The 14,741-nt window shown below is 38.6% G+C and overlaps 1 protein-coding gene across 4 annotated transcripts in view; it reads left to right on the top strand.

Moving 5' to 3' along the window:
* ZSCAN20 (zinc finger and SCAN domain containing 20) overlaps positions 1-14,741 on the top strand; it is a 35,390-nt gene that overhangs the window by 10,157 nt on the left and 10,492 nt on the right. For 2 of the 4 annotated variants that reach the window (XM_074217839.1, XM_074217838.1), the window contains exons 3-6: positions 434-629; positions 2,274-2,350; positions 2,708-2,825; positions 13,444-14,139. In XM_074217839.1, coding sequence (XP_074073940.1) covers positions 434-629; positions 2,274-2,350; positions 2,708-2,825; positions 13,444-14,139 — 1,087 coding nt within the window. Of the gene's footprint in view, positions 1-433; positions 699-2,273; positions 2,351-2,707; positions 2,826-13,443; positions 14,140-14,741 lie in introns of all 4 variants that reach the window. The other 2 variants (XM_074217837.1, XM_074217836.1) reach the window with 1 other exon arrangement.

Below are 14,741 nucleotides of genomic sequence, written 5' to 3'. Positions count from 1 at the left end.
ATTTCCAAGAATAATTCCAGAGATGTCTTGAATGAAGACTGCATTGTTGGAATAAGTGAATTGGGATGGACAGTAATTCAGTGGAGGGGGAAGATCATTGCATTTCACAGAATCCCAGGACCTGGGTCCAAATCTTTGCTACTTATTATTATGTTTGTCCTGGAGTAATCCCCTTAACCTCTCTAGACTGGAATTTCCTCATGTCTAAATTGAAGGTGCTGGGTTATTTGGTCTCTAAGTCCCTTTCAGTTCTAAATAATATGAATATATAAAATTTGTTGTGTTTTAAAAAAAAACTCCAGTCTTAGGACATTTAACCATATTCCATATAAACCATCATTGCCTTGAATCAAAGATATTAGCATTTCTTGCTCTGGGTTATACTCCCAACTAGGGATTTGTTGAGTGATGATAATTGGAAATTTTCCCACAGATTACTGCCAATGCACATGGACAGGAAATGACCTCAAAGGAATCTAGGCCTTTAGGAGCACTAAAGAATTCAGAGATAGAGTCCATGGACTGTCAGTCTAAGAGAAAATTCCAGCAACAGCTGCTGCAGAATCCCTGCCCAGGATTGCCTAATCAGCACCAACTCAAGGAGGAGCCACGGAATCTTAAAGAGAATGGTGAGAACCACAACATTGTGAGGAAAAGGAGAACTCTGCCTAAGAGGTCTGGACATCAGCAATTGGATGGTAAAATTGAAATATACATTCAAATCTCTCTCTCTCTATATATATATATATGTATGTGTGTATACATATATATATACATATAAATATATTTATGCATGTGTATAACTTTTACACATATACTGCATATATTTAGTCTTTATCAAATTGCTTATCTTCTCATGAGGGAAGAGAAGGAAAGTGAGAGAATTTGGAACTCAAAATTGATGCCATTGGAAAAAATAAAATATCAAAAATTTTTTTTTTTTGCAAGGCAATGGGGTTAAGTGGCTTGTGGCTTGCCCAAGGCCACACAGCTAGATAATTATTAAGTGTCTGAGACTGGATTTGAACCCTGACTCCAGGGCCGGTGCTTTATCCACTGTGCTACCTAGCCGCCCCTAAAATATCAAAATTTTAAAAAAATTTCCAGTTGCATGTGAAAATATTTAACTTTTTTTTTTAAATTTTGAGTTTCAAATTCTCTCCTCTCTCTCCCTTCCCTCTTACTGAGAAGGCAAATAATTTGATATAGGTTATACTTGTGCATTTTGGGCATTGTTCAAATTGTTTTCCAGAGTGGTTAGATTAGTTCACAATTCCATCTACATTGCATTAGTATCCCTATTTTTCCTACATCCTTTCCAATGTTTGTCATTTTTCTTTTCTGTCATATTAGCCATTCTGATAGATGTGAGGTGGTAGGTCAGAGTTGTTTAAATCTATATTTCTCCAATCAGTAGTGATTTGGACTTTAAAGAGACATGACTTCCTTCTTCTGAAAACTGTCTGTTCTTATCATTTGACCCTTTATCAATTGGGGAAGAACTTTTAATTTTATAAATTTGACTCATTTTTCTATATATTTGAGAAATGCGGCCTTTATTAGAGAAACTTGCTATAAAAATTTTCTTTACAGTTTTCTTCTTTCTTTCCAATCTTGTGCAACATTGGTTTTATTTGCACAAAATCTTTTAAATTTTCTATCATTCAAATTGCAAATTTTATATTCCATAATGGATAGTAATATAAACACTCAGAGAAGCTGTTGGATACTATCTGGAGCTGGAGTATACCCATCATATCTGTTGCTTTGTCTCAAGTTAATATCTAGATTGGATATTGGAGTCAGAATTTTTTCTTTCTCCCTTTATCTCTGTTTTTTTCAATTCTCAAATTGCATCCAAAGATGTACTACATGAAGCTAGTGTTTACTGTTGTGTGCGTTTGTCTGGGGTTCCTTTATTAGTCATCAGCAAGATGGGGATATGCTCTCACAAGGGCAAGTGTTTGCCAATTCCCAAATGTAGAGGCAGCAACAGACACCAAGAAGAGTTGGTCAATGAGTTTCAAAGATGCTTAAACTGGAGGGCAGCTAGGTGGCACGGTAAATAAAGCACCATCCCAGGAGTCAGGAGGACCTGAGTTCAAATCTGGTCTCAGACACTTAATAATTATCTAGCTGTGTGACCTTGGGCAAGTCACTTAACCCCATTGCCTTGTAAAATCAAAAAAACCCCCCCCATAAAACAAAGATGCTTAAATTGAGGGCTCTTGGAAAAACAACTGTGCCTTAAATATCTTCATTCTTTTCCTCAGCTGTTCTTGCTCCACGAGTTCCTGCCCTGCCTAAGATGGGCAGTGTTGGTGACTGGGAGATGACTGCTGAGTCCCAGGTAAGTTGCAGTTTGTTCTTTCCTCTCTTGAAATCAGATCCATTCTCCTCTTGAGCCCCAGTGCTTTTCCTTCCTCCACACCTTTTCTTAATATGGCAGTCACCCTATCACTAGGTCCATGCTGGACAGTCTTTCCTGTGCTATAGATCACACCCTTGTTTTCTCTCCTCTGATCTTCTTTCTCTTTCGCATTGATTCTTTTGGCACAAACCCCGTCCTTGAGAAATCTTAAATTCCTTCAGTTATTTGTCTTGGATTCATCCCTTTGAATCTTGGCTCTCATTGTTATGCCAGCTGGGTAAGGTGATTTATTCATGGGTTATAGCTCCTGACTGGGGGGACCTTGGGTTGTTTCAGGGGTTGGTCACAGATGAAGATGCATCGTTGTACTTCTCTGCAAACCATGGGAACCCTGCTCAGAAGACTGTCTGCAAGGATGTCACAAGAGAAACTTATGGAAAGGAACTTTCGCTTGGTAAGGACTGATTTCTCTTGTACTTGAGAAACCGTCTGATTCTAGTGCACTTAGTTCTTTGATAGCTCTTTGGGTGACCGATCTGTGGACTTCATTGTCTGGGTGATGAAGACTAAGGACCCCTCCATGTTTCTTCCAGAGATGTTCCTATCAAACATTGTTACAAGCTTCCATTCCAGGTCTTCTCATGGGAGGAACATCATTTGTTCTTTCTTCATAGCAGCCCAGTCTAGTTTCCATCCTTTATATCATTCTCAGTTGTGTTCCCTTGTCTTCATACGTTTTTCAGCTATATTATCTTTGTAAAGACTTCTTTTGTGATTTACTAATAAGAATTTGACTCTGTATTTTTCTGTTACTTTGACATTTTCTCCAAGAGTTGCTTCAACTCTTTGAGGTGATTGTGTTGGTGACAAATGAATAAGGGGCAGTAAGTCAAAAGACTGTCACTAAACATTTATCCTAAGAACATAACTTTAAGACTTAGTACCAAAGGGTGCAGGATGCTACTTTGTAAAGATTTAGAAATCATGCAGTTTGTTTACCTTGATTAATACACCTGCTCTTGCACATGTGCAGATAATCTTGTGGAAAGAGCACAGAGTCCTAGAAATCTGGGCTTCAAACCATTTGGGATCCATAGATACCTCACTTAACTTCTCAGGTCCTTAGTTTCTCCATCTGTAAATGAGGAGATTGTTTCCTAGAGGATTTCTAAGCAGCAGTCTGTGATACTCAGTTACCAAATTGGTGGGGGTGGCTGGCCCCTAGAATCACAGTATTTCAGGGCTGTAAGGGCTCTTAAGGTCACCTTAGCCACCAGCCCTCTGTATAACAGCCCTGTAATATGGTTTTCCATAGGAAGCCCACTCTAATTGTGGATGGTTCTAATTCATTGATTGATCCATTTATTTTTTTACTATTGTGTCAAAGCCAGCTCACTTCCACCTTTACTGATTATTCTTCATTTTTCCTTCTAGATTCAAAGGGAATGAATCTAGCCCCTTTTATCATGTGAGCCTTTCAGATCCTTAAAGACTGTATGAACAAAGGAATTCAATTCTCCCTTATCTAAGTCTTCTTAGGTTAAATAGATGTTTCCACTAAATAGAGTTGCTTACCTTCCAGTGGTATGGCATCCACTATCTTTGTTAACCTGCTCTATACACACTCCAGTTTGTCAGTGTCATTTCTAAAATGGGGCAGAATCTGTTGAAACTGCTACCTCCTGAATTCTTCCTAACAAAACCTTACTTTTTCTGGCAGCCGGGACAGAGGATTACCTCACAACAAACTCCCAGGCTCTGAAAACCCCCAGATTTTTTTCAGCTGTTGTCTAGCTTTATCTCCTTCCTATGCTTGTGCATTTTTGAATCCAAGTACAATTCTTAGAATTGAGTTATTTCATTGCTATAGTGGATCTGGGATTATTGTGGAAACACTCTTCAGTGATACAGATTTCATTCTTTCCATATCTTTTCATCCAGTGCATTTCTTGTCTATGTTATTTTATATTTTTTCAATAGAATTCTGATCATTCAACCAACTTAGAATTCACCTACTGTATCTCTAAAGCAGGGTCTGTGACTTAATCCCAAGGGTATAATGGTCTGCCCTAAAGTGCTTATGATCAACCAATTGGTGGAAAAGATGGCTCATGCATGAACTAACTGGTTATGATATACTTACTCTTATATTCCAGCTTTTTGCCCTATGCAAAATTCCAACATTTTCCTTTCTGAGTTGGGCTCACTCTCTGGGCTCTCACAGCAGCAGCCATGCAAGGACCATTAGGAAACCTTCTCTAACCTCCCAGTACTCCCCCCCCCCCATCACCTCATAGCTATGGTTAGTGTCCCTTGGTGGGGAGGTTCTGTCCTTTGGGAACTGATGGATCAATGAGACTTCACCTCTTCCCAAGTGAGGGATGAAGAAGCATGGCTGGATTTTGATCTAGATTGATGCTATTCTTATCATTACAGATATAAACATATTTAACATATATAATTAATAAAAATACATAAAATAAATTATATAAATTAAATAATACATGTAAAGTGCCTGGAATATATTTAGTTCTCAATAAATGCTTATTCCTTCTTTCCTTTGCATTTTTGAAAATCTACCCTTTGCCCAAATTTGTTTTTACTGCCAAGGGCACCACAACGATTACAGTTACCTAGACAACTTTAGTGTCATACTTGACTCCTCACTCTTAACTCCTCATTTTCAGTTAGTTACCTAATCTTATCATTTCTTTTTTTCACAATATATTTCAGTTCTGATCTCTAAAGCACTACTATTTTTTTAGGGTTTTTCGAGGCAATGGGGTTAGCCCAAGGCCACCGAGGCTAGGTAATTATTAAATGTCTGAGGCCGAATTTGAACTCATGTTCTCCTGATTCGAGGGCCAGTACTCTATCCACTGCATCACCTAGCCCCCCTGCACTACTATTCTTAAGGTCCTCAAGACTTCTTGCTACAACTGTTTCAGAAGCCTCTTAATTGGTCTCTCTGATTCTTGTTTTGCCCTTTTTGTCTTCTGCAATCTATATATTCTCCATACAGTTGCCAAAGTGATTTTTGGTTTGAACATGTTACTCCCCTACTTATTAAACTTCATTGTCTCCCTATTGACTCCAGAACAAAATATTATTTTGCTTTTATCTCTTCCTTCTAAAATGTCTATTTTTGTGTTTTACATAGTTATTCACCAATAGTAATGTATGTAACTCATAAGTAAATATACACATTTGGGGTTTGCACTTAAAACATTTTTTACAGTTTGAGTGTGGTGCTGAAAAAAATTTGGAAACCCCTGGCCTATCACACTTGTCTCCCTTCTACATGGAAATTTTAAGACACATTGTCAGTTTTCTTGTAGAAAATCAGGCATTTCCTTTGAGTTACCAGATGAATATGTTAGCAGTGATCAAAATTATCTGGTTTGGATTAACCAAAGATAAATAGTTTAGAATAGAGAATCCAGAAATATGACCAGTCATGTAATCCTGCCAGAAAAAGGAAGTGAATTTATTGGTCTGGCATGACATGTTTTTGATGAACCCTTGATATCACTTCTTCTCTTTCCAAGTGCTTCCAAGCCATTCCTTTAGTAATATTTCATATCATTTCCAGATAAGACTAGTATGCTTTCTAAGTCTTTAAGATTCCAGAAGCATGCTTGCTCAATTGAGGCATTAACCAATGAGTGAATACCTTTCTTTTTTTTAAATGGTACCAGGCTATTGAATTAAGGACTCTTATAATAGCTCCCTCTCTAACTTTTTCAATAGCTCTTTTTCTTTTTCCAAGTCCCTTTATCCTCTAAGAGTCTGTCACAAGGGTCCATCTAGGTAAATCCTCATCTGACTAAGAATCACCCCCTCCTTTTTCTCTTTATACTTTCTCAAACCCTCCCCCAGATTCCATTCTCATGTATTCTCTCTTTCAGCTTCTCTTTCTAACTTAAGTCTTTCTGAACTCCAGACATGCTGTCCTATGTGAATGTCCTGCTGACACCTTACACCTGCTTATTTTCTTTTCCAGTGAATCTATTTGTCTTTCTTCCTTCTCTGTTTAACTGGAGACCCTCATTTGTCACCCAGATGTATCACTATAATTAGCTAATTAGTCTGTTTGGTAGACTCTCTAGTTGTCATTGTGCCATTTTTCTCTAGATGTTTTTTTTTTATCTTTTCGTAAGTTGTCCAAGGACACACCATTAGGTAATTATTAAGTGTCTGAGGCCAGATTTGAACTCAGGTCCTCCTGACTCCAGGGTCGGTGTTCTACCCTCTGCACCTGCTAGATTTCTTTAGGACTAGGAGGACCTTGGGTTATCTCATCTCATTTTGTCTCATCTTATCTATATCTCTGCTAATTCAATGCTCTACCCTCCATTATTTTAATTCAAGGGACCTTAATCCAGGGTCTGTTTAGCAGCTTTAGCATAGTGCAGGCAGATAGTGTATACTTTATAAATGCTTATCAACTGACTATGAACTTGTTCTTTTTTAAAAAATATTTTGATAAGTGCATTCCAGTATAATTTGTTTCCTCTAAAATCCCTTGTATTTAATGCATTTAAAAACTTTCTGAGAAGGATTAGTTCATAGGCTTCACCAGATTGCTGAATGGATTCAGGACACAAAAATAGTTGAGGCCTTGGACTAGAGGCTAAAATGATCCAATAGTCATTTTCCATTTGACTCTGAGACATGTTTTTCTATTTAGTGCTTAAATAAAGAGGCTTTGATAGGGACTGGCTGCTAGATTATTTTAAGGGTCCTTTCTGGTTAGTTCTAGGCCTTCCACCTCCTAATCTAAATTTTACTCATTTACCCAGTACCTCATTAACTTTAGGAAGCTGACTGAATTCTCTGACCTTTTCCACCTTTCTGACCTTCTCCAACTCTTTTCGTAGGCAGTTGAGTGGTGTAGTGGTCAGAATGCTGGGCCTAGAGTCAGGAAGATCTGAGCTCAAATCAAACCTCAACAAGTCACTTAACCTTTGTCTAAGTTTCTTCATTTATAAGGTGGAATTAATAATATAACCATCAGGGTTGGTTGGGAGGATCAAATAAGCTTCCATATATATATATATATATATATATATATATATATATATATATATATATATATATATATGCATACATACATATACATATGTATTAAACATATATTTTATGTGTATAATTTTGCCTAAATATTATCACCACCATCATCAAACACAATGTGTTTTGTGCTATTCATAGGTACTTTCCTTACAAATTCACAATGTAACTTTACTAAAAGTTTTTTGTCAGGAATTGAGGTTCCTAGGGCTTTTTTCCATGGCTTTTTTGGTAAGAAAAATGAATTGACTGGAAAACAGGTTGTAATTAGGAGCATCAGGGAGATAGATGCCTGTGCCTTGGAAAGCTATACTGTGGTTTGTCCATATGGTGTAATAGAAAAGTCCCTACAGGGTTCCCCAAGTTCAATGACTTCATTAACCACTGACCATGTTGATTGGTAGAGGGATCAGATCAAGAATCTGTAAAATTCTCATTCAGAAGAAATAATTAGGCTTAACAATAGTTTCCTGATCAGATCAAAGGCTCTTTTTCTTAATTCTTTTAAAGTTTCACTGGCAGCTTTCTTCCTTGAATGTTGGTTGTGCCCTTGGATAAGCATTAAATCAGCCCCAAGGCTGCTGGGTGCCACCTGAGATTGCTGCTTATTTTGTTACTTGTCTGCCAAGATGAGGCACCTGCCCATACCAGGTTGAATTCTTTCAGGTGGCCTGGGCTTTGGCCCATGAAATCTGACCCAGGACTGGCACAGTATTTCTTTTAGAGAGGAGGGGACTCAGACAGTGTTGTTCAGGCCTGTGGCTTTGTCCTTGTAGGTAATACCTGATGAGGAAACTTCCTCCACCAGGGAACAAGGGAAGAAAGCTAGCAGTAACTCAGAACCTGCTTGGAAACAGGCTCAGTGCTGAGCATCTGACAGAACCCTCATTTGATTCCTCCTGACTCAGGTCATCTCCTTCTGTACATCTTCTGATCTTAGAAAGACATGTGGCTCCAGGAGGCCACACAGTGAGGACAGTGCCAGGGGAAACTGAACACAGGCTCTTGACCCTGGGGCTTGCTCACCATTTCTTATGCTGCATTGACTCCCTTCAAAAAAAGTTAGGATAGTAAAAACAGAAACCAAAAAAATCTGAAAGTGAACTTAACTCATTTTTATTTCTAAAATGGAATTTTTAAAAAATAAAGTTGATTTTAAGTTTTTGTTTTGTTTTTGTTTTTTAGTTTTTTGCAAGGCAAACAGGGTTAAGTGGCTTGCCCAAGGCCACACAGCTAGGTCATTATTAAGTGTCTGAGACCGGATTTGAACCCAGGTACTCCTGACTTCAGGGCTGGTGCTTTATCCACTACACCACCTAGCAACCCCTTTCTGTCATTCTAATGAGACTTGCCAGGTGTTGTCTCAGTGGGGTTTCTGTCCAACCAGATGTAATAGTCTAGGCAGCATGCAGATTTTGTTCACTTTATTTTTTCAATGTGAGTGCTGGACAGAGTTTTCAGATAATTATGATTTTCTTGGAGAAGCTTTGGATTTCTGTTCAAATTTAATATTTCCCATATATGTGTTAGGATAATACATAATTCTTAGACAGATGCAATTCAGAACATATGTTTTTTAAAATGGCATTTTGTTCAACTAGGCTGTATGCTTTTTGAGAATCAAAAAACAAGTTAAAGGGCAGCTAGGTAGAGCAGTAAATAGAGCATTGGCCATGGAGTCAGGAGGACCTGAGTTCAGATCCAGCCTCAGACAATTACCTGGTTGTTTGACCTGGGCAAGTCACTTAACCCCATTGCCTTGCGACCCCCCCACTCTCCAAATAAAAATAAAACCAAAAAACCCCCCATTAATGAACCCCATGGCCTCAGAACATGTCAGAGGTGTGTATATATGTGTGGGACTCTAAAGATGATTTGTTATTAGATCATCTGTGTCTCTGGTCTCTTTCATTAGCACAAAATCATTGATTATAGGGAGTAAGAGAGATGTTTTTTAAAGACCAACTGTATGACAAAGTCCTCACCTCCCTAGAGTTTATAAGAGAAATAAGCATTTAAATAATGCTTACAGAGTACTAAATATATGCGCGCGCGCGCACGCACACACACACACACACACACACACACACACACACACAATCTCATTTGAGACTCATAATCCAGTGAGAGGCAAGTGTTGTTATTTCCATTTCACAGTTGAGGACACAATAACAAGCAGAGAATAAATGACATACCCAAGGTTCCACAGTTTTTAAGTGGCTGAGGCTTTATTTGAACTAAGAACTTCCTGACTCCAGGCCCAGCACTCTCACCAGTTTGTCATCAGATACCTCAAGGGGAATATGACACATTTATACAAAACAAAGCATATATGTGTTGTTGTTCAGTCATTTCTGTCATGTCTAACTCTTCATGACCCCATTTGGGGTTTTTTTGGCAAAGATACTGTAATGGTTTGACATTTCCTTCTCCAGCTCATTTTTCAGATGAGAAAACTGAGGCAAACAGGATGAAGTGACTTGCTTAGGGTTACACAACTTGTAAGTGTCTGAGGTCATATTTGAACTCAGAAAGATAAGTCTTCCTGATTCCAAGCCTACAGTTCTATTCACTGTACCACCTAGCTGCCCCATATGTGTATTAGTGAAGTAGAAAAAAGTACCCCATGAAGGAGTTTCCTGCTGCCTGGGGGCAACGGACACATGGGCAGGTTTTTCTTGTCACTTCTGAACATATAATAAAACTAAGTCCACTAATTTTTGCCTATTTCTCCAAAGAGATCCTGAGCACTAACTTTTCCTCTGCGTGTACTTCTCTGCCATTTTTTCTAATTATATATCTCTTTTTTTCAGTCTTGTTATGATGAGAACATCAGTGTGGTTGTGGTTCAGTTCCTTTAATAGTGTGTCAGATTGTTAACCATTAAAAGATTATAGATTAAGGGCACTTTGGATTGTGAGTGGTCTGAGAACCATGAGAATTTTAGAACTCCTTTTTTTGCCACCAGTCCTGCCAAAGAGACACAGCCTTGTGAGTGTTTTATAATTTTGTCAAATTTATAGCTCACAGGGGCGGCTAGGTGGCGCAGTGGATGGAGCACCGGCCCTTAAAGTCAGGAGTACCTAAGTTCGGATCAGACCTCAGACACTTAATATTGACCTAGCTGTGTGGCCTTGGGCAAGCCACTTAGCCCCATTTGCCTTGCAAAAAAAACCTAAAAAAAAAAAAAGAAAAAAACCAAATTTATGGCTCGCTATGGCCAAACCACCCTTCTCTGATCATCTGGTAGCCAGTCTTCTAAACCCTGCAGCAACTCATAAGGATGCAGTGGGACATTTAAAATTTTCAACTCAACTTATTAATAGATGAACCTATTAGGTATTTCTTTTGGCTGCAGGGAAGTATGAAAAAAATACTGAAGATACCAAAGGCACTATGAACAAAGGAAGTCTGAGACCCTCTGCTATGGGTCTCATATGTAGCAAACTGATCCTTGACCTGCATATACTTTGCTGCCTGTAGTCAGACACTTTCTCACGGGGTTGAATTTTCCAGAGCTTTTGCTGGGGCACTTTATCCTGGCAGAAAGCACAAAGGAACATTTTTATTCTAATGACTTGCATATTGGCATCTGAAGCTGATGGCACCCCCCCAAAAACCTAATGACACCCCCCAAAACTACTTCTTTACTTAAGCTGCTTTATTTCTCTTTTTTTTAAAGTGGTTTTATTAATGCATTTTTGTTTTTATACTGCTGTTACCTTAGAGGAATCCTTCCCCTTTTCACAATTTCCTCGCTAATAAGAGAAAAAAAATAAAAGTTAAAGCCCTCTGATAACAGTAACTATGGCTATCTAAGAGTGTGTATAATATTCCCTACCCAGAGGTTACCATCTGTGTACCAAGAGAAAAGCAGTGTATTCCCAAAGCAGTTATCTGAACATTGATTTGAATTATGTTATCTTCATTTATAGTATCATTCTGTATACTTTTCTTCAAGTTCTACTTGATTTTGTGTCAATTCATACAAGTTTTCTTATTTTTCTTATCTTTGTTCCTTGTAAAAAAATAGTATTCCATTCCATTCATCTACCATATCTTGTTTAACCATCCCTCAGTCAATGGGTACCTCTGTTGTTTCCAGTTTATTTCTTGCTCCACTAGGATTATTATGAGAACTTTTGGTCTTAACAAGAATTTCCTTCCCACCATTGACCTCCTTTTACCTCCCACCTTCTTCATTTACATTGGTATTGAAGACTTTTATCATGCCATCTTTTTTTTTTTTTTTTTTTTTTTTACTGAATCTATTTTAATCAGAAGCAATTATTAAGGGCCTGTTATGTACCAGGTACTATGTCAGATGTTGGGGCTATAAATGCAAAAACAAAGCAATTCTTGCCCTCTGGGAACTTTTATTCTGTGAGAGAATAATCTCTTTTAATCTTTTAGTCAGTTTTCAAAATTCTTGTTCTATCTTCTATAATCTTAAGTGGAACATAACTTGGGCTCCAGGACCTCTCCTGACAGCAAGCTCCTTAGAGTTAACATTAACATAGACTGTTATTAGGGGCCCCAAAATATCTGTTCCATATATATTCAGAAATAGAACATCCTTAAACCTTGATTATCCAGTCATTCAAGAAGTAGAAGTATCGATGAGTGGAATTTTCTAGTTATTTAAGGATTCCTTATTTCTCTAACTTCCTGAAAACATTTTAGAAATATGTGTCCACTTCTCATCCTAGGAAAGTTGAAGAAAAAGACCATAGTAGAACATTTCTTTTCTAATGACTGTCTTGTAGGACTTCAGAGTAATCCCTTCAGATATGAGGGATTTACTCTGTGGTGGGGTGGGATAACCCACAGTGATTAGTTTTGCTGGGCACTGTGCTAAGTGTTGTGGGGCTATAAAGACAGGCACAAGACAATTCCTGTCCTCAAGGAACTCAGTCCTCTAGAGGAAATAACATGAAAACAACTATGCATAAGCAAGCTATCTACAGGGTTAATAGGAAATAATCAGTGTGGGAAAGTACTGGAAAGGTTGAGAAAGGCTTCTTGGAGAAGGGAGGGTTTGAGCCAGGACCTAGGTCAGGAGGAAGCCAGAGAAGCCAGAAGGAGAAGATATCTCATTTTTACTAGATCTCCAATAAAAATTTATTTTGTCTTTTTTGTATCTTTCTCTTTAAAAGTGAAGTACTCAGAAAAAAAAGAAACTAATTAGAAGTCTTATCTAGTTAGTTATTGGTTAACTAAGTTTTAAACCAGAATTACAAGAATCATAGAATTTTAGAGTTGGAGGGGATCTTAGTGATTAGGTTATTTTATAGATGAGAAAACTGAGACTTCGGGTCTGCGACCGTCCCAAGGTTCTATAACTAATTAGTGGTAGAATCAGATCTGAACTTGGAGGTTCCAGATTTAGAGCTGGGAAGGATGTTAGAGATCATTGGTACCAAACAGGAAACTGAAACCCAGAAAGGTGACTTGGTCAGGGTCATGCACAGGCAGGATTTAAACTCAGATTTTCCTGGCTAGAGACTTGGGTTTGTTCTAGTCCTTATTACCCCTCCACGTCTCCCAGCTTCTACCCAGTGTTCTATGTACTGCATCACACTGAGATTTTACTACAGTTGTTCTAATGAACATTCCTTTTCCTCATTCCCTAGGGCCAAATGTGTCCTCACTTCCCTTGGCATAGTTTGGCTTGCAGAGAAGAGTAATTTGGGTTTGAGTTCTTCTCTAATACATACTGGCTCTGTGACCTTGAGGAGGTCATTTAGCTTCTCAGTTCAGATTCCTCTTCAGCACAAAGGATATTACACCTAATACCTATTCAACAGAGTTGTGAGGATCAAACTAAAATTTATATTAAACCTTAAAGCACTTTACATGTTACCTATTATCACCATCATTATTCCTATGGGGTCATGCTCTATCTGCCTCTTTCAGGGAAAGGGACTGGACTTTGGGAAAGTTTAGGAACCTACACAAACCATCATCTCTCCTTTTTGCCTCCTTGTGAACCCGATTTACAGTTTTGAAACCTAACAGGATCTCCTGGCCAGAGCAAGGAAGAAAGCCATGTGTACCAAACCTTCTGGACTCTGGAAAAAGAGAGAACCCTGCAGACCATAGTCCATGTGAAGAACAAATGAGACTAGGGCAGACATCCTCCATGAAGGAAGTAAAGTCCTGGGAAGAACAGGAACAATGGGATGTGGAAGATATGAGGGTTACAGGGGTACACTGGGGCTATGAGGAAACAAAGACTTTCCTTGCCATCCTTGGTGAGTCTCCATTTTCTGAAAAACTCCGAACCTGTCATCAGAACCGTCCTGTATACCGGGCCATCTCTGAACGATTGCGAGAGCGGGGTTTCCTGCGAACCCTGGAGCAATGCCGATATAGGATCAAAAACCTTTTAAGAAATTATAGAAAAGCCAAGAGCAGCCACCCTCCTGGCAATTGCCCTTTCTATGAGGAGTTGGACACTCTGGTGAAGGCTCGGGCTGCTATCAGAGCCACAGATGTCTCAGAGAAGGCTGTGGGTCTCCCCAGGTTGGGGGATAGTGATGCTGAGACAGAAGAGCAGGAAGAAGGGAACTGGGAACATGAAGCAGCTACAGAGGCCACAACAGCTAAAGATTGTAATGGGGATGAGATGGTCATTGAAGAACCATTCCGGGTACCCAGGATGTCTGGTGGCTCAACCTTTTTCCAAAGTCGTATTGGTAAGAATCTGTCAGGGTCCTTGCACCTATCCCTTCCCTCAACTGCTTCATCCCCTGTCCTGTCTCCCTCTAGTGGCCTCCCCTCAAATTAACCCATATACACGCACATATAAAACACAGGTTGTGGGGTTGGGTAACAGGAGGAATGATGAACTAGTGAAATGAGAAATGTTACAGTTGAAGACCTTTAGAACCCAAAGGGGTCCTAAAGATTATCTTTTGGATTCTAAACTTTATGAGGGTGAAGATGATGTTTTATCTAAATATCACTTATAGTTCTCTACACACTAATAATGCTTGATAAATGTTTTTTGAATTGAATTTAGGTATGCCATTTCATTTTATAGCTATGGGGCTATGAGGGGCTATAGGAACTGAGGTTTTGAGAAATTGTCACTGGTCCAAGGTTGCCTAACTATTGTAAATATCCTCTAGAAAGTTTAGAATGAAAAAATGAATGTGGATTAAAACAACAATAAATATATATTCAGTGTTGGATTAGCATCACCCAATCTGATGACCCTGGTGTGGTGTGAATAAAAATATTGAAGAATCCTTTTGGATCATTAAGCTAAATTCTCCCAATATAGATAGCATTCTGG

The sequence above is a fragment of the Macrotis lagotis genome, chromosome 1 (genome assembly GCF_037893015.1).
Source record: "Macrotis lagotis isolate mMagLag1 chromosome 1, bilby.v1.9.chrom.fasta, whole genome shotgun sequence".
NCBI classification, from domain to species: Eukaryota; Metazoa; Chordata; class Mammalia; order Peramelemorphia; family Peramelidae; genus Macrotis; species Macrotis lagotis.
Note: the sequence above shows the minus strand (reverse complement) of the source record. Positions and strands in the feature narration are given on the sequence as shown.